The sequence below is a fragment of the Microtus pennsylvanicus genome, chromosome 5, assembly GCF_037038515.1.
Source record: "Microtus pennsylvanicus isolate mMicPen1 chromosome 5, mMicPen1.hap1, whole genome shotgun sequence".
NCBI classification, from domain to species: Eukaryota; Metazoa; Chordata; class Mammalia; order Rodentia; family Cricetidae; genus Microtus; species Microtus pennsylvanicus.
In genome coordinates, this window is record NC_134583.1 from 87,739,873 (window position 1) to 87,766,317 (window position 26,445).

General features: G+C 52.8%; 2 protein-coding genes across 8 annotated transcripts in view; one reads left to right on the top strand and one right to left on the bottom strand.

Annotated features, from left to right (window-relative positions):
- Pc (pyruvate carboxylase) overlaps positions 1–26,445 on the top strand; it is a 98,999-nt gene that overhangs the window by 71,566 nt on the left and 988 nt on the right. For all 7 annotated transcript variants that reach the window (XM_075973043.1, XM_075973048.1, XM_075973044.1 and 4 more), the window contains 18 exons: positions 7,120–7,255; positions 7,378–7,562; positions 7,735–7,900; positions 8,017–8,162; positions 8,280–8,397; positions 8,577–8,728; positions 9,948–10,066; positions 12,538–12,700; positions 15,006–15,188; positions 22,769–22,913; positions 23,115–23,204; positions 23,292–23,513; positions 23,827–23,983; positions 24,591–24,831; positions 24,946–25,195; positions 25,384–25,628; positions 25,718–25,897; positions 25,980–26,228. In XM_075973043.1, the coding sequence (XP_075829158.1) occupies positions 7,120–7,255; positions 7,378–7,562; positions 7,735–7,900; positions 8,017–8,162; positions 8,280–8,397; positions 8,577–8,728; positions 9,948–10,066; positions 12,538–12,700; positions 15,006–15,188; positions 22,769–22,913; positions 23,115–23,204; positions 23,292–23,513; positions 23,827–23,983; positions 24,591–24,831; positions 24,946–25,195; positions 25,384–25,628; positions 25,718–25,897; positions 25,980–26,228 (3,147 nt within the window). The remainder of the gene's footprint in view (positions 1–7,119; positions 7,256–7,377; positions 7,563–7,734; positions 7,901–8,016; positions 8,163–8,279; positions 8,398–8,576; positions 8,729–9,947; positions 10,067–12,537; positions 12,701–15,005; positions 15,189–22,768; positions 22,914–23,114; positions 23,205–23,291; positions 23,514–23,826; positions 23,984–24,590; positions 24,832–24,945; positions 25,196–25,383; positions 25,629–25,717; positions 25,898–25,979; positions 26,229–26,445) is intronic.
- Positions 16,947–20,270, bottom strand: Lrfn4 (leucine rich repeat and fibronectin type III domain containing 4). The gene is made up of 3 exons (XM_075973049.1): positions 20,134–20,270; positions 18,314–19,672; positions 16,947–17,798 (listed from the first exon to the last, which is right to left on the bottom strand). Exons 2-3 carry the CDS (start codon positions 19,660–19,662, stop codon positions 17,237–17,239), a joined length of 1,911 nt encoding a protein of 636 aa, XP_075829164.1. The 5' UTR covers positions 19,663–19,672; positions 20,134–20,270; the 3' UTR covers positions 16,947–17,236.

Here is a 26,445-nt window from a genome sequence, read left to right on the forward strand (position 1 = left end):
TGGGAAAACAAGTGTGAAGGCTCATGCCCAACTTCTGCTACCCACCAGCCTCATTTGCTACCAGGCAGAAGCCCAGAAGTCCCCTTGACTTTCCTCAGCAAAAGTCGGCCTTCTCTACCCCTCCTTTTTACTTCTCACCACGTAATCCAGCCTTGAACTTGAGGCTGTCCTCCTGCCTCAGCCTCACGAGAACTGGGATTACAAGTATAGTTTGTATTTAAAATTATTTTACATTTTTCTTTTGCGTTTATCTCTTTTGGATAAGGAGTGGACCTGAGTGCCACAGTGTCTGTGGAGTCTCTCTCCCACAAGCACTTTTACCAGCTGAGTTATCTCATCAGTCCATTTTCTCTCCTAACTATAAATAATATGCCCAGCCTGGTCCTGAGCCAGCAGCGGTCTGACCTGTTGGTGGCCTGGAGCTTCCCCTGGAGTGGCATCAAGATGAGTGAATGATAAGCCAGACCTGTCCAAAGTGAAGCCTGACAAGTTAAAATTAAAGAAACTAATACTGAAGGAAATACTAATTCTTCAGTCAGAGAAAACTAAATAGAGGAGAAAGGTGTGTTAGAGGGTTGTGGCCTGAGGGTCTCTGCCCAGAGCAGCCAACACTGTCCAACAGTCTGGGTTTAGGCTTGACTTACAAACCTTTGTGTCTGCAGAGATTTAAGACAGTCCTGAAGGCTTCCCTCCTGTGCTGAATGACTAAGTAGCCAGGATCCACTGATCCCTTTGTTTGTTTTTAAACCGATGCAGATTCTGACGGTAATCTTGCCACTGATGACCGTTATGTTTATATCCTTGGGCCCTAGAGGAAAGTCAGTTTTACCAGTAATAGGGTCACTGCATTGCTTAGTCATTGTTCTGGAGTTGTGGGTTTTTGCAGCTTTCCATGTTTATTTTCTTTCTTTTTTCTTCTTTTTTTTGGTTTTTTGAGACAGGGTTTCTCTGTGGTTTTGGAGCCTGTCCTGGAACTAGCTCTTGTAGACCAGGCTGGTCTCGAACTCACAGAGATCCGCCTGCCTCTGCTTCCTGAGTGCTGGGATTAAAGGCGTGTGCCACCACCGCCCGGCTCCATGTTTATTTTCATTTCCAATGTAGCAATAAAAATAAGTGTAGTTATTATTTTAGAAAATAATGTGTTCCCATTGGATAAAGTATGGAGATTTCTGCATATGGAAACATATAGGCATATAAAGGAGAAAATAAACACTGCACCCAACTAAGCCTACGGCAGTGAGGTGGCCACTGGCCGGGTGTCAATAGTTCTCACCCTTGCTTCAGAAAAAACCTCAGGAGACGGTATAGTTTACCTTTCATAAAAACACTTTCCATGCTGTGAACACCCGTGCAAAGCCATCATTGATGGATTTGTGATGTCTATCCAGGACTTCCAAATGGACTTTAAATCCTTTCTTGTGTGTTGTTGTAAATGGTGCTACTTCAAACACCTTCATGCACACATCTCAGTCCCTGTTTCAGAATATGGATATTCTGCATTCTTGGAGTAGAAATAACCTAGCCAAAGAACAGGAGATTTATATTTAGAAAGAATTTTAACTTTATATTTTGATATTTAATATATTTATATAGCATTTTGATCACTTTTATCCCAACTCCCTTCCCCTCTCACACCCTCCCAACAGTTCCCCTCCCTCTTTCACTAGTGTGTTTGTAAGTACTGTAGAAGCTCTGTACTCTGAGCCCTTGGGATGTCAGTGCAGGAGGATTGTATAGTAAACTCAAGTGACCCTGGGCTATGTTATAAAAGACCTGGTGTCAAGAAATGAAGGAAACTAGCATTTTGCATTGTAGACCAGACTGGCCTTGAACTCTTGATCTTCCTTTCTTAGGCTGTGAAATACCAAGATTATTCATTGTATCAGTGGGCTTGGCTTGAAGGCTCTTGATAGTTTCAAACAGCGCTTCCACGGTGACTGGTCCTGGGGGTGTAACCTGTGGACTTCTCAGTTAGAAATATTCTCTTTTATGAAGTTGTGAATTCATGGCAAGGGCAGCACCTTGCTGTATTTCAGTATCTGGGTATTTGGCAAGGGAAAGCCTCACACGCTAGGCATTTGTTGTTGTCAGAGCTTCTCCCAGCCATTGACCAACAGCAAGAACAGGAAATGAACATCGGCACCCTACTGTGTAACTTGCAGACCTTGTTTAAACTTTGTCAGTGGTCCCCTTGTGCCCTTGTGCCCTTGTTGGCAACAGAAGTCCAGGGTCCAGTCAGCGCCTAGTTGTCATTTCGGTTCCTTTCATCTGAACTGATTCTGGAGTCCAGGAGTCCATGTCTCATATGAACTTTTACACATTTGGGTTTTTGTTTTTTTTCGAGGCAGGGTTTCTCTGTAGCTTTGGAGCCTGTCCTGGAACTCAGCTACGTAGACCAGACTGGCCTTGAACTCACAGAGATCCACCTACCTCTGCCTCCTTAGTGCTAGAATTGTTGTTGTTGTTGGAGATGGGTCTCTCACATAGCTCTGACCATCCTGGACCTGGATCTGTAGGCCAGAAGCTTCAAACTCAGAGATCCACCTACCTCTGCCTCCTGAGTGATTAAAGGTGCCACAATGCCACAATGATTGGCACCTTTCATATATTTGAAGCATTAATTTTGAAACATTAGTTTCAAACATTGTTTGAAGCAATAAAAATAATTATTATCTTGAGAAATATAATGTGCCCCCTCCCATTGGACAGAATATGCGAATTAGGCTTTAGTTAAGCTTGGGTTGTGTATCTGAGGCAAGGCTCTGTAACAGCCTGGCTTCCATCTTGGTGGATAACTTCAGGGCCAGGCACCAATCATGTCAGTTTGATGTTGGTGCTGGACTTTTCTTCATCTCTTAGTCAGTGAAGAGTTGGCCCAGTCTGTCCACACTGTGGTGAGCATTCGAATCCACCAACTCCTCTTTTCTCAATTTAGTTATCCATGAAAAATTATGCCCCAAAAATATTAAATGGAAAAATTTCAGAAGTAAACAAGTCATAAGTTTTAGGTGGTATGCTGTTCTGGGTGTGTAATGAAATCTTGCCACCTGCCACTTCTCCCATCCAAATTGAGAATCTCCACGCTGTATTTGCTATCTGTTTGCTGGTTGGCTAGTAGTGTCTCAGTCATCAAAGACTGGGTGGAACTGCTTGTGTCTGGGTAACCAGTATTTACTTTAGTGACCCCAAAACACAAGAGAAATGAGGCTGGCAGCTATGATTTGCCAGGAGGAAGCTATCTGCTTTGCTTCAGTGAAAAGGTGAAAGCTCTTGAACTCTTCTCCTGAGTTACTGAGGAGAAAAATAGATGCTGAGTAGCTAACATCCACAGGAGAGATCCAAAAGAGATCACATAGCTCTGTTACAGCATTTGTTATGGTTCTATTTGATTATTAATTCCTGTTCATCTCTAACTGTAATTTCTAAGTTAAACTTTACCATGAAACATTCATTAAAAAAAAAAACCTACATTGTTGCAGCCAAATGTGGTAGTACATTCTTGTAATCCCAGTACAAGGTAGAGGCTTGAAGATCAGGAGTTCAAGGTCATCCTTGATTATATATGGAGTTTGAGGCTAGCCTGGGCTACTTGAAACTTTAAAAAAAAAAGCATAGTTGCCATGGTGTTCAGCATGTTCCAGATAAGATAAGACTACAATATGGTCAAGATAGAAGTTATTTTAGGAAGACCAAAGCCTGGAGTCCAGCAAGGTGACCCCACACTTGAAGCCTGGAATCCAGCGAGCTGGTCTCCCCAACCCCCCCTCCCCCATGCACACACTTTTGTGTAGGTGGGTTAGCTATTCCTGCCAGCCCTGGCTGCTGCGTACTACCTGGGGCAGACACAGACTTAAGGACAGTCTTAGAGTCATCTTATTCTGCCTCGCAGAGAGTGGGGCTGACCCCACTTTCCCAGGGCATGAGCTCTGACTGACACTATGTTCCTGGCCTTCCTCCTTGCTCTTGGGTAGCTGTCTCTTTGTTGGCTCTTCATCCTAGTCAAACCAAAAAGGACAGATCTGCCGGGCGGTGGTGGCGCACGCCTTTAATCCCAGCACTCGGGAGGCAGAGGCAGGAGGATCTCTGTGAGTTCGAGACCAGCCTGGTCTACAAGAGCTAGTTCCAGGATAGGCTCCAAAACCACAGAGAAACCCTGTCTCTAAAAAACAAAAACAAAACAAAACAAAACAAAAAAACCAAAAAGGACAGATCTGGCCCTTTTTGATTCTACAGCATCCTCAGCCTGAATTTGTATGTTACCTGTCATCTTGGCACCAGGTTTGTCTTCCTTGCTCTTCCCTTGTCCATGAGCTTCCTTCCCTCCTAATGCGGCCTATAGCTCTACAGTCAGGATCTTTTCTAAATCCTTTTCGATATGCTCATGGGCTGAAGGAGGCAGTGACCAGGATGTCTGTCCATGCCTTCAACTTTACTTTACACACTGTTCTTTGCCCTCTGGTTCCTGTCCCTCCAGCTTGCTTCATTGTACCAAGCTTGTTCCCTCAGGGTCTTGGCCATTGCTGTTCTCACCTTTCTCCCTGGTCAGGTTCCTATGTCCCCTTCTCAGAGAATCATTCTGATGTCCAGCCGCAGTAACCATCTTTCCCCAGGACATGCATAGATGTGACCTTGGGGCACTTTGTCGTCACATGTTTGGTCAGAGATGTTCTTGTGTGTGCTTCCCTCTTTGCAGTGGGACCTCACTGGAGATCAGGCTTTCTGGGTCCAGTGGCCTGCTGCCGCCCTCCCTGCTTCCCCTTCTGTGTAAGACTTACTTGCTCATGCCTTTTCTGTTCTAGTTTCCCCTTCTGTATTGCTGGCTGTCCCTGTGACATTGGTGTTCTTGCAATGTTTGTTTTATTTATTGAGTTTGCTTTTATATTTTAAAAAAAAGTGGCTGAGTCAAGCATTTTTACTTTTTACTCAGAACTGAATCATTCAGTTACAGAAAGGCCACAGTCTGAGTTGAGAGACCAGACGCAGACTTAGGTCCTGCTCCGTCTTTTCCTTCTTTACTAGACCTGGCTCTCTCTCCCTTCCTGTTGTACGAGGAGCGGGCTGCATCCTGCCACCCGGCTAGCTTATAACCCCAAAATAACCACACAGAAACTGTATTATTAAATTACTGCCTGGCCATTAGCTCTAGCCTCCTATTGGCTAACTCTCATATATCTTGATCTAACCCATTTCTATTAATTTGTATTCATCACAAGGTCGTGGCCTACCGGGAAAGATTCTAACCAGCGTCAGTCTCAGACAGGAGCTTTATGGCATCTGCCACACTGCCTCCTTCCTTCCAGAATTCAGTTCTGTCCTCCCCGCCTACCTCAGTTCTGCCCTATCAAAAGGCGAAAGCAGTTTCTTTATTCACCCAATGAAAGCAACACAAATACAGAAGGACCTCCTATACTATTTCCCCTTTTCTGTTTAAACAAAAAGAAAGGCTTTCACTTTAACATAGTGAAATTACATATAACAAAACAGTTATCAAGCAAGAATTACAGTTATAATATTTAGATCTATTTTATCTTTTATCATAACTAAGGAAAACTATAACTATCTATTCTTCAACTCTATCAAAGACTCCAGAAGGATAGGGCTGGAGAGATGGCTCAGAGGTTAAGAGCATTGCCTGCTCTTCCAAAGGTCCTGAGTTCAATTCCCAGCAACCACGTGGTGGCTCACATCCATCTGTAATGGGGTCTGGTGCCCTCTTCTGGCCTACAGACATACACACAGACAGAATATTGTATACATAATAAATAAATAAATATTAAAAAAGACTCTAAAGGATATGATATTTCCCAAGTAAACAGGAAGTGCATTATAAGCAACTTCCAAAACTCTAGACTTGACAGAGACATCTCGATGCCTGGACAGTCACCCAAAGTTCTTCTGTACCGTTGGGACATCCATCTTCAGCCTACAGGCCCATAGTACCCAGCAGACATTTCCATGAAGCAGGAAATTTTAAAGACAGTTCAATCACTTTCTTCTGTGTCCTGCAGAATGTCTCACAGACTCTTTCATGAAGCAGTAACTCCAAAGGACTACCTTCCCTCTTTTACTTCTCCCTACCTCTGTAGCTTTCTTTTGATTTTTTTTTTGAGGGAGTGGGTGTAAAATCACACTGTAGTTCAAGCCATCCTGGAACTCACTACGTAGTCAAGGATAGCCTCAAACCCAGCAATCCTCCTGCCCCAGGTTCCAGCCACCACATCCAGCTGAATCTTTAACTTAGAAAATTAGTGGTCGGCTATGAGACCTGTTTTGTGGTATATAAGTTTTCTTTAGTAGACAATGCCAGGTTTCCTGTCTCTGCCAGTACACAGTTCGGTAGCTTTAAGTCCATTCACAGCCATTCCACCGTCATCTGCAAAGCTCTTTTCATGGTGCAGACCTGAAACTTTGTCCTAGTTCAATACAGCTCTCTCCTATCCTCAGGTGAGAAGAGTCTGCTCTCCCTTCTTCCTCAGCCTATCACACCGCCATAACCATCCTAGGACCTACTGTCAGTGGAGTCCCAAGGCATGTGTCTCTGTGACCAGCCTCTTGACTTGCTTTTTGTGGTCGTCATAAATATTTTACTTGATATCCCCCAGTAGAAGGTCCAGGCTTCTGTTTGAAGAAAGCTGTTTTATTTTTTTATTTTTGGTTTTTCGAGACAGGGTTTCTCTGTGGTTTTGGAGCCTGTCCTGGAACTGGCTCTTGTAGACCAGGCTGGTCTGGAACTCACAGAGATCCGCCTGCCTCTGCCTCCCGAGTGCTGGGATTAAAGGTGTGCGCCACCAAGGCTAGCTCCTGGGAGAGCAGGCTGACAGGATTAACGTGGAGAATGAGAGTGGTGAGCCTCCAGAGCATAGGGATGCACACTAGGCCTGCACAGGCCACTCTGTAGCCTCTGAAATGTAAACACTGTACTCAGTAAGAGGCTGTGGAGCTGAGCTGAGCTTCCCTGGGCTGACTTTGCTTGCCCTCCAGAGCTCCACTACAAATGGAATTAGAGTTGGCACTGTCGTTTTTGTGGTCTCCTGAGTGTTGAGATTCCTCTCTCTTTCAGGATCTGGGGTGCTCAGTGCCCAGCCTGCTCTAACCTGGACTCTGATTGCCTTTCCTCAGATGCTGAAGTTCCAAACAGTTCGAGGGGGCCTGAGGCTCCTGGGTGTCCGCCGCTCCTCTACTGTCCCTGTTGCCTCCCCAAATGTACGGCGCCTGGAGTACAAGCCCATTAAGAAAGTCATGGTGGCCAACAGGGGTGAGCACTACCAGTACTCGGGTTGGGGTCAGCCTAGCCTGATCTCATCACTCTGTTCTGTCTGTCTCCTTTGTGTTTCTCTCTGGACCCAGGAGTCTAACTGCTCACCCTGCTTCTCCTAGGTGAGATTGCCATCCGAGTGTTTCGTGCCTGCACAGAACTGGGCATCCGCACAGTGGCCGTCTACTCGGAGCAGGACACAGGCCAGATGCATCGGCAGAAAGCTGATGAAGCCTACCTTATTGGTCGTGGCCTGGCGCCTGTGCAGGCCTATCTGCACATCCCAGATATCATCAAAGTGGCCAAGGTAGAATCACCTTGGCCTAGGAGATGCCAGGGTCTCCTGACACTTGGGCAAGATTCTGTGCTGTGCCTGTCCCCACACCTACCAGCAGGATGTGTAGGGTTGAGGTGCAGCCCAGCACAGCAGGCAAAGGAGAAAGACGAAAACACACAGGTGTTTCTTCTGCCACTTACAGGAGAATGGTGTCGATGCTGTGCACCCGGGCTATGGGTTCCTCTCAGAGAGAGCAGACTTTGCTCAAGCTTGCCAGGATGCTGGAGTCCGGTTCATTGGGCCAAGTCCAGAGGTAGTCCGCAAGATGGGAGACAAAGTGGAGGCCCGGGCCATTGCCATCGCTGCAGGTAACACTCAGCTCCTGCTGGGCTAGTAGACAAGGGCCAGTGTGAGAGTGTGCTTCTCTGACAAGATGTAGTAGAGACGTAGTCTGCTACAGAGACCCCTCATACCCTCCCAACAGGTGTCCCAGTGGTCCCTGGCACTGATGCCCCCATCAACTCAATGCATGAGGCTCAAGAGTTCTCCAAAACCTATGGCTTCCCTATTATCTTCAAGGCTGCCTATGGAGGTGGGGGCCGTGGCATGAGGGTTGTGCACAGCTATGAGGTGAGCATGGTACCACGTATGCTGAGGGCTGGGTGCCAGGCAGGCATCCCCTGCAGTGGGCTCTGGGAAGTGTGCAGAGGTGGTCCCATGTCTGCTTGGCCTTGCCTGTCCTTCTAGGAGCTGGAGGAGAATTACACCCGAGCCTACTCTGAGGCCTTGGCAGCCTTTGGGAATGGGGCACTGTTTGTGGAGAAGTTCATTGAAAAGCCACGGCACATCGAGGTGCAGATCCTAGGTAAGTGGGGGTTGTATGAATAAGAGGAGCCTAGATCTCCCTGGTTTACAGCATCATCCTTTGGGACAGCCTTCCCAGGGATCACCCCCTGGAAAGGGGCCCTGGGGCAAAGCAGGTAGCATGTTGGAGGAGGCACCTGGATTCTAGGAAAGGTTGAATTCAGTTTCTTGTATGCTCAGGGGACCAGTATGGGAACATCCTGCACTTGTACGAGCGTGACTGCTCCATCCAGCGGCGGCATCAGAAGGTGGTTGAGATTGCTCCTGCTGCCCATCTGGACCCCCAGCTTCGCTCACGCCTCACCAGTGACTCTGTCAAACTTGCCAAGCAGGTGAGGACATGCTCCTGGGGACATGAGCCCATTTTTTTTTTCAAAGATTTATTTATTAATTATGTATACAGTGTTCTGCCTGTGTGCATACCTGCACCCCAGAAGAGGGCACCAGATCTCACCACAGATGGTTGTGAGCCACCATGTGGTTGCTGGGAATTGAACTCAGGACCTCTGGAAGAACAGTCAGTGTTCTTAACCGCTGAGCCATCTCTCCAGCCCCCAAGCCCATTTTTTGCAAACTTTCTTGGTACCTCTGCCCAGATTTTCTCATTGCTTAGGGATACAGGCATTCCCTGTTGAAGGAAGGAGGAAGGCCCTGCAGGAAGGAGAAGGGCGCAGATATCCTCTTGAGACTGGAAGCAGTGCTTATCAAAGTAGAGGCGTTTGGCCCCAAAGGAAGGTGTACTGGCCATTCTCTTGCTATACAGACAAGCTTTTCTGTGGGACCAGCTTACCCTGGTCACTGGAAAGAGAATGAGAGTCCTCAGATTCTGGCAGTTATGGCATGTCCTCATCATTGGCTCCTAATCTTTGCTGCAGCACAACCCATTCCCTCACCAAGGTGTCTCTGCTCAGCTGGGAGAGTGGGTTCTGAGTATGGAGGTGGGAGCTGTGTCCATAGTCTGTCCTGGGAACACGGGCCATAGCAGCAGGGTACCACCTACACATGCCCCCTTGGACTGCCCCGGGTTTGCCATAGGGCTTAGGACAGTGGGAACAGAGTGGTTCTGAGACGAGGCTCAGCAATGTGAGCAGAGGCGCTGTCAGTTCTGGTAGAGCTGGGGTTGCCTCAGAGGAGCAGGGTGAGGACGTTAGCCTTGCTCTGTTTTTTTTCGCCAATGCCATTAACCATACCAGCTCAGAATCTAGGGAGTGGATGTGTTATTCTGGAAGGACCAGAAGTGGAATGGAAGTAGGGTTGTAGTCCGAGTTAGCATCACTTGGGCGATGGCCAGAGTGAGGACACTGGTCAGAGATGACAGCAGAGCAGCACAGGAGGAAACTTCCTGAAAACCCAGACTTGCTGGGTGTGGCCTGGCCCTAGTAGCTCCCAGTGAATCCTTGCCAGGTGGATGTATATGCTGGGTCCTAGGTGCTGGCCATGGTAGGTGGCTGGATTGCCACCAGCTGTTCTGATCCAGAACCCATGTGGTGGGCAGGCTTGGGGAGCTCGGCCCTGATCTTGGGAACCTCTTCTTACCGGCCAACCCTACAGGTGGGGTATGAGAACGCGGGCACCGTGGAGTTCCTGGTGGACAAGCATGGCAAGCACTACTTCATCGAGGTCAATTCCCGCCTGCAGGTGGAGCACACCGTCACTGAGGAGATCACAGAGTGAGCACAGAGCACAGGGCAGCAAGGGTGGGAAAGGCGCTCCTGGAGGAGCAGCCAAGGCCCTCTTGTTGTCACTTTAGTGGACTTAGGGACTTCACTGAAAGAATTCTTAGGAGGGTTTTACATGATTATTGTTATTTAAAAAAAACTAACACAAAATAAAAATCCAGAGCTTACCCACCCCTCACAGTGAGGATGCCAGGTGCTGCCAGGTACTCCATGGGGGGCACACCTGGCTGTACTAAGGGAATCATGACCCCATTTTTCAGATGAATGAACCAAGGCTCAAAGAATTTAAGAGAATTACACAAATCCACACAGTGGGTTCAGTCTCTCCAGCCTTGCCTCCAGCTTTGTGACATTCCTTATGTCTAGGCAGAGTCTTTAGGAACTTTTTTTTCAATATTTGTTTGTTTGTTTATTTGTTTATTTATTTATTTATTATGTATTCAATATTCTGTCTGCCTGTATGCCTGCAGGCCAGAAGAGGGCACCAGACCTCATTACAGATGGCTGTGAGCCACCATGTGGTTGCTGGGAATTGAACTCAGGCCCTTGGGAAGAGCAGTCAGTCCACTTAACTGCTTGAGTCATCTCTCCAGCCTCTTAGATGATTAAAAAAAGATTGACATATTTTATTTTTATATGTATAAGTGTTCACCTACATGTATATATGTATGTTCACCATGAGTGTGCAATATGCCTACAGAGACCAGGAGAGGGTGTCTGATCCCCCAGAACCGAAGCTACAGAGGGTTGTGAGCTGCCATGTGGGTGCTGGGAACCAAACCCTTGTCCTCAGCAAGAGCAGCCAGTGATCTTAGCTGCTGAGCCGTATCTCCAGTCCCTAGAATTTTTATTCTCCTTTAACCTGGTCTATATCGTGATTCCCAGGACAGCCAGGGCTATGTAGAGGAGACTATATTTCAAAACAAAACAAAATGACAATAACAAAAAAATTGCTATTTTGTTGAAGACATCTCCAGGATCATTATTCTTCATGAGTACTTTTAGTGGCCGTAAACTGTTCCACCATCTGTACATGTAATAATTCTGTTATCTTGCTTTCTGTTGGACAGTGTACTGTTCTGGCTTTTGTGGTTCAGGTCTGTTAACATCTGTCTAAATGTGAGCCATGGCTTCCTAGACAATTTGTATCAGAGTATTCTCCCACAAGTCTGGGTACAGACTTAGAAAATCTACTTATTTTTATAAACTGTGAAAATAGCTTTCATTATTCCCAGATACATATTTTGAGCCATTTAAGAATTAATCCTTGGCATCAGACTAGTCCACTGTACCATGGAACATTTCTGATCCAATTTTCTCCTTGGCCCCACCCAAGGTTAATGCTGATGCTGCCCATTGGCTGCCTTTGCCTACTACAAATCCAGAAGCCCACAGACTCCTGGCTCCTTAGGGTCAGAGCTGGAGTGACAGTGATGCTCCAGCCATGTTCCCTGGGCTATGCCTTGGTGCTGCTCTGCCAAAGATTTGTCTGTCCAGGCGGCAGGGTCTCCAGGTCCTGAGTCGTGTGTAGGCTGTGCTAGGTGTGGCTACTCTAACCCTCAAGATGCTCTGATGGGGAAGTACCACCATGGAGACCTAGCATGCAAGCAGGGTCAGTGGTCTGCAGAGAGGGTGCCATGGTGACCATCATTACTACTCTGCTATCATCAGTGACATGGAGGACAGAGGACAGTCTACCACTAGAGTACTGGCCATGAGCCCCAGAAACAATACATGAACCTGGAGGGTCTGTGTTAACAGCTTTTGCCTTGATTTGATACCATTCTTAAGAGTGGCTGTTGCTCAGGCTAGGTTCACACAACCATGCAAATATGGAGAACCTTCTGCTCTGCATGTGCCTGGGGAACAGTGTCCTGATCATGTCTGCCTTTGCAGGCCTCCAACTGACGTAGTTCTCTAGTTCTGTTTGTTTCGCTTTTTGTTCTGTTGTGCTTTGATTTATTTATTTATTTAAAAATGGGATCTCCTGAGTTTGTGAGGTAGCCAAGAGTGACCTTGAACTTCTAATCTTCCTGCTTCTACCCATCAATGCTGAGATCACAGACCTACCAACATCCCTGGCCTCGGGATTCTGATTTTGCAGCCTGCCCTCCCTGCATTCACAGTGTAAATCCCAGGCTCCCAGAGTGGGTGTCCACTGTGACTGCGACCTCAGCCTATACTTCCAGTCTTGGTGTCACAGTGCAAGCAGAGTTTACAGACCTTAGGGCAAGGGCAGACGGAGGACAGGCTACTGGAAGAGGCCATCAGGAGGGTTGAAGGCAGGTAGATATCTGTCTCTGGAAGCTTCTTACGGAACTGTTTACTCCCAGCGCAGGCTGTAGGACCATCAGGCAGAGGACCCTAGGCTGCTTGGGCTAAGAGGAGGCTGCAGCAGCATTGGCCTGTGTGATCATAGAACCCCTCCTCCCTGCTTCACCTCATCACCTTCTCATTTGCAGCGTGGACCTGGTCCATGCTCAGATTCACGTGTCTGAGGGCCGGAGCCTGCCTGACCTGGGCCTGCGGCAGGAGAACATCCGCATCAATGGCTGTGCCATTCAGTGTCGAGTAACCACGGAGGACCCTGCACGCAGCTTCCAGCCCGACACTGGGCGCATTGAGGTAGGTGACGTATCAAAAGTGTGACACCAGTTCCAGCCTGGGCCGAGATTCCTCACAGCCTCTCCATGGTGCCCAGGTTGTTACCCAGGAATCCAGGTGCAGCTGCTTAAGAGAACATGGGAGCCCAGTGCTGTCCTAGAGTAAGGAAAGAACATTCCACAGAAAGCTAGCAGAAAACCAACATCACCTGGGAACGGGCAGACCAGCTAGGGACCGTTGTGGGCCCCCGTATGTGAAGCTTTGTTCCTGGTGCCCTGCTGGTCTCTACCCTGCCTTCTGTTAGGGGTGAGCGGTGACTGGCAAGGCAAGACCTAGTGGGGAGCAGAGGATTGTGGTCTCTGTGGTAGCACGAGTCAAACAGAAGGCGGCCCCTTGGATGTAAGCAAGAGTTGTTCAGAGGGCAGCACTGAGGGACTGAGAAGTTCACCTCAGCTCTGCCCGTTGTCCTCATCGGGGTTAGCACCTTTGGGCTAAGCTGCCTGTCCCTTGCGTTCCTTGTCTGTGGCTCCAGCCTACTCCCTCCCCATGCATGTTGGCAGCACTGCTTACTGGTCAGGGGATGCAGGACATCAGAGGCACTCAGGGCTGGCTTTGGTGTCCAGGGTACAGGTGCAGCAGCGATGAGCATGAACCAGACTGCAGAAATGTCCAAAAGTAGCATGATTGAGTAATACGGCCAGGATGGGGTGCTAGGTCAGTTATGATGACCTTGAGAGCCCCAGGGTCCCCATAGATGACCACCAGAGTACCTTTCTGAGTCCCTAGGTAGGGCAGCCTTGGGCTGGCGCTGCCTTATAGCCCTGGTGGGAAGGGGCAGCTGATGGCCTGGGGCTCAGAAGCTGGCTCCTGGGCTATACGTTTCTCTCCTCCGTGGCCAGGGCTTGACTTTAGAGTCGGTCACCACAAGGTATTTTTAGTTGGTGGTTCCTGCACACAGCTGAGTGTCCACCCTTAAATATTGCATGAAGTTCTTTTTTATTGAACACAGCTTGTACTCTTAGCTACCGAAGGGTGCTGAGGGTGTTCCCAGGCCCGTCCCCCTGGCCTCCTCTCCCTTGACTTCTCTGTGAACCTCAGCTCCCTCAGCTGCCCAATGCTTGTCCTGAGCACTCACCTGTGTGTGCAAGTATAGGCACCCCAGAGCGTCCAACCCCATCTTTGTCTGCCATTTCCCCTCTACTTGCCTCTTGTGTTTCCTGGATGAGCTGGGTGTGCCATCTCCCTGTCTCCTTCCTTCTTCTTGGCTCTTTCTCCCACCCTCCCCTTCAGGAAGAGGGAGTGTGAGTAGATACTGAGTCCTTCCCCTTCCTCTCTCCTTAAAAACAAAGCAAAACAAAAAAATGCCAACAAAAATAAAACAGCCAGGTGGTAATGGCACACACCTTTAATCCCAGCACTCTGTGAGTTTGAGGCCAGCCTGGTCTAGAGTGAGTTTCAGAACAGGCTCCAAAGCTACACGGAGAAACCCTGATATCAACAAAATAAAACAAAAAGCCTGAGTGTGGTGGTACACACCTGTGACTTGAGCACTCAGCAGGCTGAGGCAGGAGAGTCAATGAGTTCAAGGCCAGCCTAGGCTACATAGTGAGTTCAGGCTGGTCTGAGCTACAGAGTGGTATTTCAAAACCCAGCTGGAGAGATGGCTCAGTGGTTAAGAGCATTGCCTGCTCTTCCAAAGGTCCTGAGTTCAATTCCCGCAACCACATGGTGGCTCACAACCATCTGTAATGAGGTCTGGTGCCCTCTTCTGGCCTGCAGACATACACACGGACAGAATATTGTATATACAATAAAAAAAAAAAAAAAAAACAGAAGGAAAACAAACTAACCAAAGCCTTCCTTGGTCAGTCTGCCTGTCTTCTTGTCTTGCTTGTGACCCTATGGTTTGTGTGCTTCTGTCTGTCCCAGAGCTGTTTTGTCAGGGTCTGCGTTTTGTCAGGGTCTGCTTTAGCTGCTTCATCCCCAGTGAGATGTGGTCACAGAATGGGTCTGAAGGAGGGAGGGTGAGGCCGGGCAGGAGGTAGAAGGTCTGTGGGATCTGGCCCCTTCCCACCTAGGCTGCTGACTGGGCTGTGCATGAACTAGGAGCCTTGGCAGGCATTTCCTCCACTATCCCCTCCTTGTTGCAGTTCATAGGACTCAAAAGGACTATGGTCTGGGTCTACTGGCAGAAGTAGGAACTTGACTGATCAGGGATGGGCTGTCTGGGTACCCTTGAACTCAGCCCTCCAGAGGTCATGCTGGGAGCCCAGTTTACTCCCAGTTTCCATCCCAGCCACTGACTTGGTTTTCCTTCTGGCGACAGGTTTTTCGGAGTGGTGAGGGCATGGGCATCCGCCTGGACAATGCCTCTGCCTTCCAGGGGGCTGTCATATCACCCCACTATGACTCTCTGCTTGTCAAAGTCATCGCCCATGGCAAAGACCACCCCACAGCTGCCACCAAGATGAGCAGAGCCCTGGCTGAGTTCCGTGTCCGAGGTGTAAAGGTGAGAGGTGCCTTCCGCTGCCTTTGCCCACAGTGGGTCCATGTGGTCGTGTGCTAACAAGGGGCAGGTGTGCTGCCTGTCTTGTCCCTGTCTTGCTTTACTGAGGTGGCACAGTACTCTCTTCTAGCTATTCTCAGACTGCTGGTACCAGGACCCTGCTGGGTCTCCGTCTAAGTCTGGATCCCTGAGCAAGAGCCCTGACAGATGAGGTCAGACCCTCTGCCAGTTCCCAGCTCTCGTGGCCTGGCATCTGGAGCGGCAGATGCTTCAGAGTAGCCAAGAAACATATGATGAGGGACAGGGCTCTGGCCACGGTGGCTGCCTGACAGCAAGGGCCTTGAGGTGCCCATTACCTCCTTGTGGGCTCTTTTTGTAACTAGTTTCTGCAGCTTGAGACAAATTCATAGCTGAGAAATGTTATTCTGCCCTTTGAAGCCAGCACCTGCTAACGCATCCTGTGGGGCACCCTTGGGCATGGGCTTCGACCCTCAGCCCCTGTTGAGTTCCTCCATTGGGTGTTTTGGCCATGTGGGCAGTCCTGGGTGCTGGCCTCCTCCTATTTATGACCTCTTCCAGCCCTTGATTGCTGTTCAAGCTTGGTGGCTCATGGGCCCACTCTGACAGTGCTGTCCCTGTAGTGGCCAATCCTTTTTCTCACTGTCTATAGGTCCTGTCGGTGACAGTGGGCTCAAAGACCTTTTGGAAAATCTTGTAGAGAGAAGGGATGTTTTGAGCCTGTCCTGTGGGGTGGGGCAGAGCAGCCTGTCTCCCACAGCCCATCTTGAGAGGGGTTAGTGCTTTCTAGATGCTGTTCAGAGCTCACAGGCTCTGTTGAAGTCCCTGTCACCCTGAGGGCAGAGGTATGCTGTAAAGTCAGCTCCCTACATCCTGGATTCACTGCCTCATGCTCTGGGGCCTGTCTCTCCTGTGGCTAACCAGGGATGAGAAGGGTCTTGGGGCACACATTGGGCTGTCCCCAGGTTTGAGGTTGTGCCCTGATACCTCTGCTTATTTTTTCCACCCTTTATGCCAGGTACCCTGAGCCACACAACCTTACACAACTGTCCTATATCCCAGTGGGATCAAGATCCCAGCATTCTCTTCCAAGGGTGAGAACAGGGACGGCAGGATCCATGACCACAGGAAGAGCAGCAGGATCTGGGGCCTGTGTCTGTCCCTTCCTGCCTACACCCTACCTTATGTCCGCCCTCTCCTACATGTCTCCCATCTCTCGCTTATTTCCCTCAAAGGCCTTAAACTAGCATTTCTCTAGGTCCTGCCCAGGTTGTTTTGGTGCCAGGAGGCTGGGTGTGTAAGCTTGGCTGCAGCACACCGTGGACACACGGTAAAATGCTCCTCAGGCTGCATCCTCTGGGATAACAGTGTCCACTGCACTTTCATTAAGCACAGGTGCCCACCCACACAGGTTGCATGCACGGGTGTAGTGGGGCCAAAGCAGCTCACTGCCAATAGGCTGTGCGTCCCAGCCAGGCACCACCCCACCCAGCATACAGTTGTGAATCCTATAGCAGCTGGGAGGGCCATCTCACACAGGACCTTCCCATCAATCCTGGGCTCGTGCCTGCCTTCAGGCAGGGTTAGCGGACAGCATTTTTTAACTACTGCCCTGGGCTTCCCACCTCTGCTGGGCCTGGCAGCTTTAACCGTGACACCTGTACTAGGCTGTGTGCCTCTAACAGCCTCCCTCCTTCCTGCCCTCCCAGGGACCAAGCGGAATGAGAGCAAAGACCTACACTGAAGTGTCCCCAACAATTTTATTATAAATAGAAACAAGACTCCCTCTTGGTGGCTGCAGCCCCTGCCTTGGTGGCTCTGAGCACCTGTTGGTGGGACCTGTCCCTTTAGTCTGGAGGCCAAAACCAAGGAAAGGGCTTGCTGTCCCACCAAGTACTTGGGGAGCCTGAGGTACTGAGGATAAAAAGCAGAGTGGGGCCCAGGGCCGTGCTGCCCACCCAGGCTGGGTGCTGCCACCTGGGCCCAACAGTGGCACTGCTCCTTCCTCAGGGCATGAGAGGCCGCCCTTCCTGTCACACCACACTCTCCTCCAGCCGCTCTGTACTGCCCCCCACGCCCCGGCACCCAGCTCCCAGCAGCCCCCCATGTACAGAGTGGCTCCGCCGGGCCCAGGCTCCTCCCAGGCGCCTAGCATACCCGTAGCACCCACCAGTGTCTCCCAGGTCCAGTGAACAGCTGCGCTGGGGACGGGGTGGAGGGCTCCGTGGTGGGTGGCTCTTGGGCATGGGGCTGGTGCCACCATTGGTCTGGGATTGGACATGGCTGAGTTTGAGTGGGAGGCGGCCATTCCCAGCTCCCCGGCCCCGAACCAGCAAGGCCACAGTGAAGACCAGTAAGGCAGCCACTAGGACTCCCCCCACTGCCACAGTCAGGGTCCCGCCCAATACATGGGCCTGTAGGGCATGGCACAGGGGTGTGGCTGGTAGCGTAGAGAAGTGGGCACAGCCCAGCAGTCTGGTGGCTGTGAGGTCGGAAGGCCCAGCAGCAGGTGACAGGGCCAGCAGGCAGAGGTCGTAGTCAGCACCAGGAACCAGGTGCTTCAGCAGGAAGTGGTGGCTGGAGGCTGGCACGATCCTGCAGGCAAGGGCAGGTGGTCAGAGCCCCAGGGTGGGGTACAGCCCCCTTTCCCATCTTTCATGTTTTCCCTACAGCCCCTCAGGCCTGTAAGACTCTGTCAACACAGGCCTGTGCTTCCTCAGGAAGGCAGAGACGATGACAAGCATCTGTGTGTGTCAGGGCACAGACGGGTGTGTGCACTGAATAGGCCTCAGGCAATAGGAGTTGGGACGGGGTAGCACCAAGCAGAGACTGAAATACCCAAGGGTGGGGGGCAGGTGCTTCAGCAGATACCCAAGCTGCTACTACTGATGGTCAGGAAGGCTGGTGCATACACAGCACACCTGAGACCCCTTATAAGCAGCTGCCCCCTTTCTCTGCCCCAGGCAGCAGGCCCAGCCATGCTCCAAGAGTTTAGAAGTAGAGGAGGAGCAGGCACAGGCCTGGAGGGGAACAGGCAGGACTTGGGGACAAAGGGTCAGCAGGGGGCACTGGGAACAAAGCAGGCTGAGGGCAAGTGCAGGCGTCCTCACCGGTAGATGAGGGTCTCATCCTCGCTGCTGTTGTACTGGATTTGGAACATCCACACTGGGTCAGCTGGCCGCCCTGGGCCCCAGCTCACCAGGCCAGAGGTGGCAGTCACCTCTGTCACTTGCACGACTGGCTCAGACTCTAAAGTCCCCTCGCCTTCGGCAGCAGTTCTAGCAGAAGCAGCAATGTCCGAGGGCCCGGGACGGCCTCCCTCAGCACTGGTGTTTCCACCATGGGGCAAGGCCAACACCCGGAGCTCTACTCGGGCTGTGGCCTCACCAGCAGGGTTAGTGGCGATGCAGGTATAGGCTCCTGCATCTCCTGCGCCTGTCACCCCAATCTCTAGGGTCCCGTTGGGGAAAGCCCAGGCTCTAGAGGAATTGCCAACCAGCCGGTCATCAGGGCCAACCCAATGCATGGTGGGCACAGGATCACCAAGGGCCCTGCAACGTAGAGTGGCCCGCTGGCCCTCTAGCACCCACAGGCGCTGTGTGTGGCGGGCAATCAGTGGAGGCTCACAGGAGAACTCTCCCTCTGGCACTGCCCAGAAGTAGCGGCCTGCCAGGGTTGGTGGAGAAGCGCAGGTTTCCAGGTCATCAGGCCGAGCCAGTCGCCGCAGCCACAGCAGCTCACAGTTGCAGTGCAGTGGGTTCCCGCTGAAGCTCAGCACGAGGGGGGAAGGGGAGGCCTCGGCGTCCCGACCGCGGGAGAAGAGTGGATCAGGCGCCAGGGTGGCCAGGCGGTTGGAGGTGAGGTCAAGGCGGGAGAGCTGGCTAAGCTGGGCAAAGACACCTGGGGGTAGTGCATCGATGAGGTTATGGTCCAGGTTAAGGGTATGCAGGGCAGGCATGGCACCTATGCCAGCCCAGGGAACCTGCCGGAGATTGTTATAGGACACGTCCAGGTCCTCCAGGCTGTCGAGGAAGTCATCAAAGGCCCCTGGAGCAATGCGGCCTAGCTGATTGCCACTGAGAATGAGGTGCTGCAGGTTGACAGGTCCCCGAAGGCTGCTGCTGCCCAGCTCCACCAGCCTGTTGCCATCTAGGTGCAATGAGCGCAGGCTCTCCAGGTCCCCAAAGGAGCGGGCCCCGATGCGGGTGATGGCATTTCGAGACAATGTTAAGTCCACCAGCCCTGTCATGTTGCGGAAGTCAGGTGGTCCCAAGGCCTGGATGAAGTTGTCAGCCAGGCGCAGTTCAACTGTGCGCCGGTCCACGTTGGGTGGCACAAACAGCAGGCCTCGGTGGGCACAAAGGGTGCTGAGCGACTCCGACAGGTTCTGGCACACGCAGGGCAGCGGGCAAGCGGCAGCTCCACTGGCCAGCAGCAGCAATAGGAGCGGCGGGGCCATGGTGAGCGCCCTGTGGGAAAGGGCCACAGCCCCAGGCACAGGTGGGGTTAAGGCGAGTGCCCACTTGTGCCTAGGGCACGGTCCCAGGAACCAGTTTCTTGAGTCTGGGCTGGGAAGGGTTGGGTAAGAGGCTCAAGGAGGACCCCAGGGAGAAAAGATGGCTGGGGCTGCTGGCTCAGGCCCCCAAGAGTAAAGGTCACATTTCCCAAGCAGTTGAAGAGAGTCCAGGTACCAGGGACAAGGTGAGGCATGAGGCAGGAAGTGGAGGAGGGCCAAGAGCAGGGAGGGTCCCGGAACTTCCTTCAGGCATCCTCGGAATGGCCAGCCCCCTCCCCCCTCCGCCTTCCCCTTCGTGGCTGAGGACTGCGTGTCCGTGTCCCCCCCCCCCATCCAAATCCCTGGCGTGGACTGTGGCTCCTCCCCGGGCCGGCCACCCGCTATATCCTGCCCGGACGGGGGAGGGGGGCTCACCTGGTGTCCGTCGCTCAGGGGGCGCGGGCCGGCCTCCCCGCGGGCCCAGCCGGCCTCTGCCGACTCCAGGCCGCTCTCTCGCCGGGGGGAGGCCCAGCCCGCCAGCCGCGCGCCCTCCGGCCCATGGCGCTCGGGCCCTCGGCCCCAGCTCTCTCGGCTCCCGACACCTTTTCTCCGTGCTGTTCGCGGCGGCGGCGACAGGCAGGCGGGTGCTCGCGGGCGGACACGCGCGCCGCGGACACGCACGTGGAGGGCGGGCCGGGAGGGGCACGGGGATCCACCCGGGCCCTAGCCTGGCTCCCGAGGTCACGGGGACACGCGGCCACTGCAGCGCCCACGGGTGGCACCTAGTCACGCCCGAGGCTCGGCCAGGCCCGCCGCGCTGACCCTCAGCGCTGCCGCAGCGCACTCACCCTGGCACGGGCGCGCGTCCCCGGCCACCCTGGCGCCCAAGCATCCTGCACTGCTCAGGCAGGCGCCGCGGTTCTGCAGACAACTAGACAAAGCGCCAGCTCGCAGGCCCCTTCACCATCTCCCGGAGACGGGTCTTTGTCACATGTCTCTGGGCACCCTCCCCAACACGCCCACATATGCCCACACACCCACACGTCCCCGCACCCACAGGCAGGGCCGGGCGCAAACCCGCACAGTTGCTGGGACCCTCGCGTTCACAGACACACACTGAAGGTCACAACCGTTCTGCATCACCGAGTCACGTGAAGGATCCCCCCCCCCCACAGGCCCGGGCCCTGGGGGCTCGGGTGGCGCCCCCAGCAGGGCTTCTGCGGGTGGGGCCTGAGGGCTAGGCCACGGGACCGCCGTCGCGCCCCGCCCCACCGCGCCCCTCCCTTCCCTGCTCGGTCCCCCTCCCGGCCTGCCCGGCGCTCCCCAGCCAACCGGCCTCCGCCTCCAGCCCGATTGGTCTGCTCCGCGCGGTTTCCCAGCAGGCTGGCGGTGGCACGCTGTTTGAAGCTGTGCGTCAGTGGTCCTCTCCGTGTCGTTGCTCCGCCTCGCCGCGCCCCCCCTCCCCGCCCGCCCCACTCCCGCGGGTCTTCTTAAGAAGTATGGCCCGAATGGCCAAGGATGTGAAGTGGCCTCAGAGCCCGGGCTTGGGTGAGAGTGCTGAGGTTGGGTATCGCGGTTCTTGTCTCCACCGTCAGGAGTGGTTCACCGAGTTGGCATTGAAGTTGTCACTTACTACGGGGCGTCTCCTTGCCCTTAGGCTACCTGGGTCCCTTCTTCCTATTCCTCGCCCTTCGTACCTGAGTCTCAGGAGAGCACGGGTGGCAGGAATGCAGGGAGATAGAGGCTGGATTCTAGTCCTGTGCAGCCTTGAGCGAGCTTCTGGTGGAGACCCAGGGCTGTTAATTGCCTGTATTATTCACACCTAAGGGAGTAGGAAACCACACAGCTTGAGGGGCTTAAGTTCTTGCAGCTGGAAGCCTCTGCCTGATTGTTGCTGCTGGGACACTTCAACTTTTGCAAAACAATTCTGATCAGCTCTGACGTGAGGCGGCGTCAGATACTTTTTCTTCCCCTAAAGAGTTTCTTTCACTCCAAACATACACGAGTTCTAGCATCTGCCATGTGTTGCCCTGTGCTGGGAGCCAGGTGGTTTCTGGCTCTGTTCCTACCACTATGGAGCTTTCAGTAGAGGCAATGGTGGGAGGCTCTTGATCCATCTCCTGTGCAGCCTTGGGGGCGTCAGCTGCTCTGGTCCCTATTGCTGGTGGGCAAGGCACCCCAACTTGTCCAGTCTGTTGGGCAAAGGTGGCAGTGTTGAAGCAGCTCGGGGGAAAGGTGTGGACTGAGCAGAAGGGATTAAGAGTTTAGGGTTTGGGGGCTGGAGAGATGGCTCAGTGGTTAAGAGCATTGACTGCTCTTCCAGAGGACCCAGGATCAATTCCAAGCACCCACATGGGAGCTCACAACTGTCTGTAACTCCAAGATCTGATACCCTCACATAGACATAAGTGCAGGCAAAACACCAATGCACATAAAAATAAATTTAAAAAACAGTTCAGGGTTTGTCATGGGACAGGAGTCCATTGTGTCCAGTCACACAGGAATGGGGAAGCCAGGGTATAAGGCAGGGCATCCATCTACCAGATAACTGGGGAGCACAGGATGCAGGGCTCCATGAGGGATGTGGAGATGCTGGCTGCCATTCCACCTGGCTCCAAAGAGGCTGTCACGGGAGCAGGTCCAGATCAGAGCATCCTAAGGACAGTGGCGTGTGAGAAGTGGAAGGGTAGAGGAAGAGGAGGTCAGGGAGGAGAGTCAAGGTGGGAACTGTTAGCAAGATGCTGCGAGACGTTGTTGGAATTAGGAAGAGTTGATGCCATGGTAGTAGGGTCACGTGACTGGCAGGGGTTAAAGGGTGATATGTGTGCTAATATTACAGAAGCACACCTAGGTTCTAGGCCATGGGGGAGGTGTTAGATCTTAGTTTGTAGACCCAAGAGGGGTGGCACTGGCATATGTTCTGGGGTGAGCAAAGGTGGAGGGTGTGCATCTAGCCCCTGGCAGCTCCAGGGATTGCCCGACTGATGGTGAGATTGGGAGCTGCAGTGCTCCAAGGTTGTGTCTTCCCTCCCTCGAGCTGCACAGTGACCCCTCTGCCTTTGTCTTGCAGACCAACATCCCCTTCTTGCAGAATGTGCTCAACAACCAGCAGTTCCTAGCAGGCACTGTGGACACCCAGTTCATTGATGAGAACCCTGACCTCTTCCAGCTGCGGCCCGCACAGAACCGAGCCCAGAAGCTGCTACATTACCTCGGTCTGCCCACCCTTCTCCCTCCTGACTGTTCCTTGTCTCCCACTCCATAGCCCCACCCTTGTTAAGGTCCTGTACCTCCACATGGCCCTCAATAGGTTTCTGCTGCCTGGACCTAAGAGGCCTGGGTGTTCTGGGGAGAGTCTCTATCCAGAGCCTACCTACTCACAGCTGCCCTTGACATACTGCCTACTTCCTCCCCAGGACATGTCATGGTGAATGGCCCCAGCACTCCACTCCCTGTCAAGGTCAGTCCCAGCCCTGTGGACCCAGTTGTTCCTACAGTGCCTATAGGTAGGTGAGATCCCTTTTTACTAACCCAAGGATGTAATGTCTGATTGCTACCTACAGGATAGGCATTGATGTTCTTGTCTGCTCTAGGTCCACCCCCAGCTGGCTTCAGAGACATCCTTCTGCGAGAGGGGCCAGAGGGCTTTGCCCGAGCTGTGCGGAATCACCAGGGGCTGCTGCTGATGGACACAACCTTCCGGGATGCCCACCAGTCACTGCTGGCCACTCGAGTGCGCACACATGATCTCAAAAAGATTGCGCCCTATGTTGCCCACAGCTTCAACAGGCTCTTCAGCATGGAGAACTGGGGAGGTAGCTGGAGGGGGGCTGGGATGTTAGTGCTAGCAGGAATGGAGTGCCCAGCTCAGAAGGCCAGGACACTAGGGACAGAGAGACAGCAGCCGGCTCCTGCTGGAAAAAGCCTAGTGCTTGAGGCTGCAGGACTGGGGTGTAGGCCCTGTCCTGGTAGCTTGAGGGCAGCTGGGAGCTCATCAATGCTTGCAGGATCTCAGATGAGCCTGAGCATCCCAGAGCATCAGTGGAGGGAGAGGCGGGGGGCTGGGAGTGAGGGGGCCATGGAGGGTCCTTGTGACAGGTGGAGTGACCAGTCTCTGTTCTTGCCCAGGAGCCACATTCGATGTTGCCATGCGCTTCTTATATGAGTGCCCCTGGAGGCGGCTGCAGGAGCTTCGGGAGCGCATCCCCAACATCCCGTTCCAGATGCTCCTGCGGGGGGCCAATGCCGTGGGCTACACCAATTACCCTGACAACGTGGTCTTCAAGTGAGCCTGGGTCGGCTGGGACCACACAGCAGTGGGCTCCAAAGTGTCTTTGACTACGCCCTATGGGGACCAAACACAAAATTGCAGAGGCATAGCAGGCAGGGCTTCTGGGTCTCCATGGCAGCAAACACTGAGGGAGATGACTTGTCCCAGGAATCACAATGTGGAACTGGAGTTCGAACCCAGGCCACCACGCCTTTGCCAAGAATCTCACTAACCCTCCAGGCTCAGGCTGGACACCTCTGCCAGTGACTGTTACCCCTCCTGGCCCAGGCTGGCCTGGAAAAGGCCTTGTTTAGGGCTGGAGAGATGGCTCAGTGGTTAAGAGCATTGCCTGCTCTTCCAAAGGTCCTGAGTTCAATTCCCAGCAACCACATGGTGGCTCACAACCATCTCTAATGAGGTCTGGTGCCCTCTTCTGGCCTGCAGGCATACATGCAGACAGAATACTGTATACATAATAAATAAATAAATATTTTTTTTTAAAAAAAAAGGCCTTGTTTACCCTTTGAAGCCCCTACTCCTGCCAGACCAGACTTCATCCCCTGGGGGCTGGGAGCTAGAAAAGGAAGTGCAGGAAGGATTCACCTGTTTTCTCACCTGCCAGGTTCTGTGAGGTGGCCAAAGAGAATGGTATGGACATCTTCCGAATCTTTGACTCCCTCAACTACTTGCCAAACATGCTGCTAGGCATGGAAGCAGCGGGCAGTGCTGGGGGCGTGGTGGAGGCTGCCATCTCATACACCGGTGATGTGGCTGACCCCAGCCGCACTAAATACACGCTGGAGTACTACATGGGCTTAGCTGAAGAACTGGTGCGAGCTGGCACTCACATCCTGTGCATTAAGGTGCCAAGGCTGCTTGCCTATCTCTTTCTCTCACCCTCCCCACCATACCCACCATGGCCTGCAGCACAGAAACACATCCCATCCCTCCTCACCATGTTTCTTTCTCCTTTTTAGGACATGGCAGGGCTACTGAAGCCTGCGGCCTGCACCTTGCTGGTCAGCTCCCTCCGGGACCGATTCCCTGACCTCCCACTGCACATCCACACCCACGACACCTCAGGAGCAGGCGTGGCGGCCATGCTGGCCTGTGCACAAGCTGGGGCTGATGTTGTGGATGTGGCAGTAGACTCCATGTCTGGAATGACGTCACAGCCCAGCATGGGGGCCCTGGTGGCGTGTACCAAGGGGACTCCTCTGGACACAGGTAGGATGGAAGAGCCCGTGGCCACGCCCCTCTCAAAGCTGTAGTCGCAAATAACCCCAGCAGAGTCTGGGACACATAGAATCAGATGCCTCACTCTGCTCCCACCCAAATTTGAGATGGGATCTGGGCTAGCCCCGAGTCCTGGAAGGAGCCCCTGCCAAGCTCTCCTAACTCTAGCTTCCCTGCAGAGGTACCCCTGGAGCGTGTGTTTGACTACAGCGAGTACTGGGAAGGGGCTCGGGGGCTCTATGCAGCTTTTGATTGCACGGCTACCATGAAGTCTGGCAACTCAGATGTGTATGAGAATGAGATCCCAGGGGGCCAATACACCAACCTACACTTCCAGGCCCACAGCATGGGGCTTGGCTCCAAGTTCAAAGAGGTCAAGAAGGCCTATGTGGAGGCTAACCAGATGCTGGGGGACCTCATCAAGGTGAGCGAGGCTCTTATCTAATGGCCCTGCACACTGCACTCCTGCCTCTGTGCCTAGCATTCTTATTACCAGAGATCTTTTCTCTTCAGGTGACACCATCCTCCAAGATTGTGGGTGACCTGGCCCAATTCATGGTGCAGAATGGGTTAAGCCGGGCAGAGGCTGAAGCTCAGGCAGAAGAGCTGTCCTTCCCCCGCTCTGTGGTGGAATTCCTGCAGGGCTACATTGGGATCCCCCATGGGGGTTTCCCTGAGCCCTTCCGCTCTAAGGTAGGGACGGTGCCTTAGGATGTGAGACAGGTACCGAGTACAAGAACCTGGCCTGACCCTCACCCTCTGCTTTGCTCCTCAGGTGCTAAAGAACCTGCCAAGAGTGGAGGGGCGGCCTGGAGCCTCCCTCCCTCCCCTGAACCTGCAGGAGCTAGAGAAGGACCTGATTGAGCGGCATGGGGAGGAGGTGACCCCAGAGGATGTTCTCTCTGCAGCCATGTACCCTGATGTCTTTGCCCAGTTCAAAGACTTCACGGCCACCTTTGGTCCTCTGGATAGCCTCAATACCCGCCTCTTTCTTCAAGGACCCAAAATTGCAGAGGAGTTTGAGGTCAGTGATTCTTGTGTTTGTCCACACTCAGCCCCAAGCACTACAGAAGCCCTGCCAGACAGCCCAGACTCGGTTCTGACAGCCTTGTGGACTTTAGAGCAGAAACAGTCCTTGTGTGACCAGTGGCTAGGTCTTTACACATGGAACTAAGATCCAGGTTGTATGACTTCCCTTGTCAGAACCCAGGGCCTGCTCTCCTGACTCTCCCCAAATTTGA

Excerpts from the sequence above, each read along its gene's own strand:
- Lrfn4 (XM_075973049.1), bottom strand. The coding sequence starts at position 19,662 with ATGGCCCCGCCGCTCCTATTGCTGCTGCTGGCCAGTGGAGCTGCCGCT. Across the intron at positions 17,799-18,313 it reads GATGAGACCCTCATCTACCG|GATCGTGCCAGCCTCCAGCC; the intron begins GTGAGGACGCCT and ends CCTTGCCTGCAG.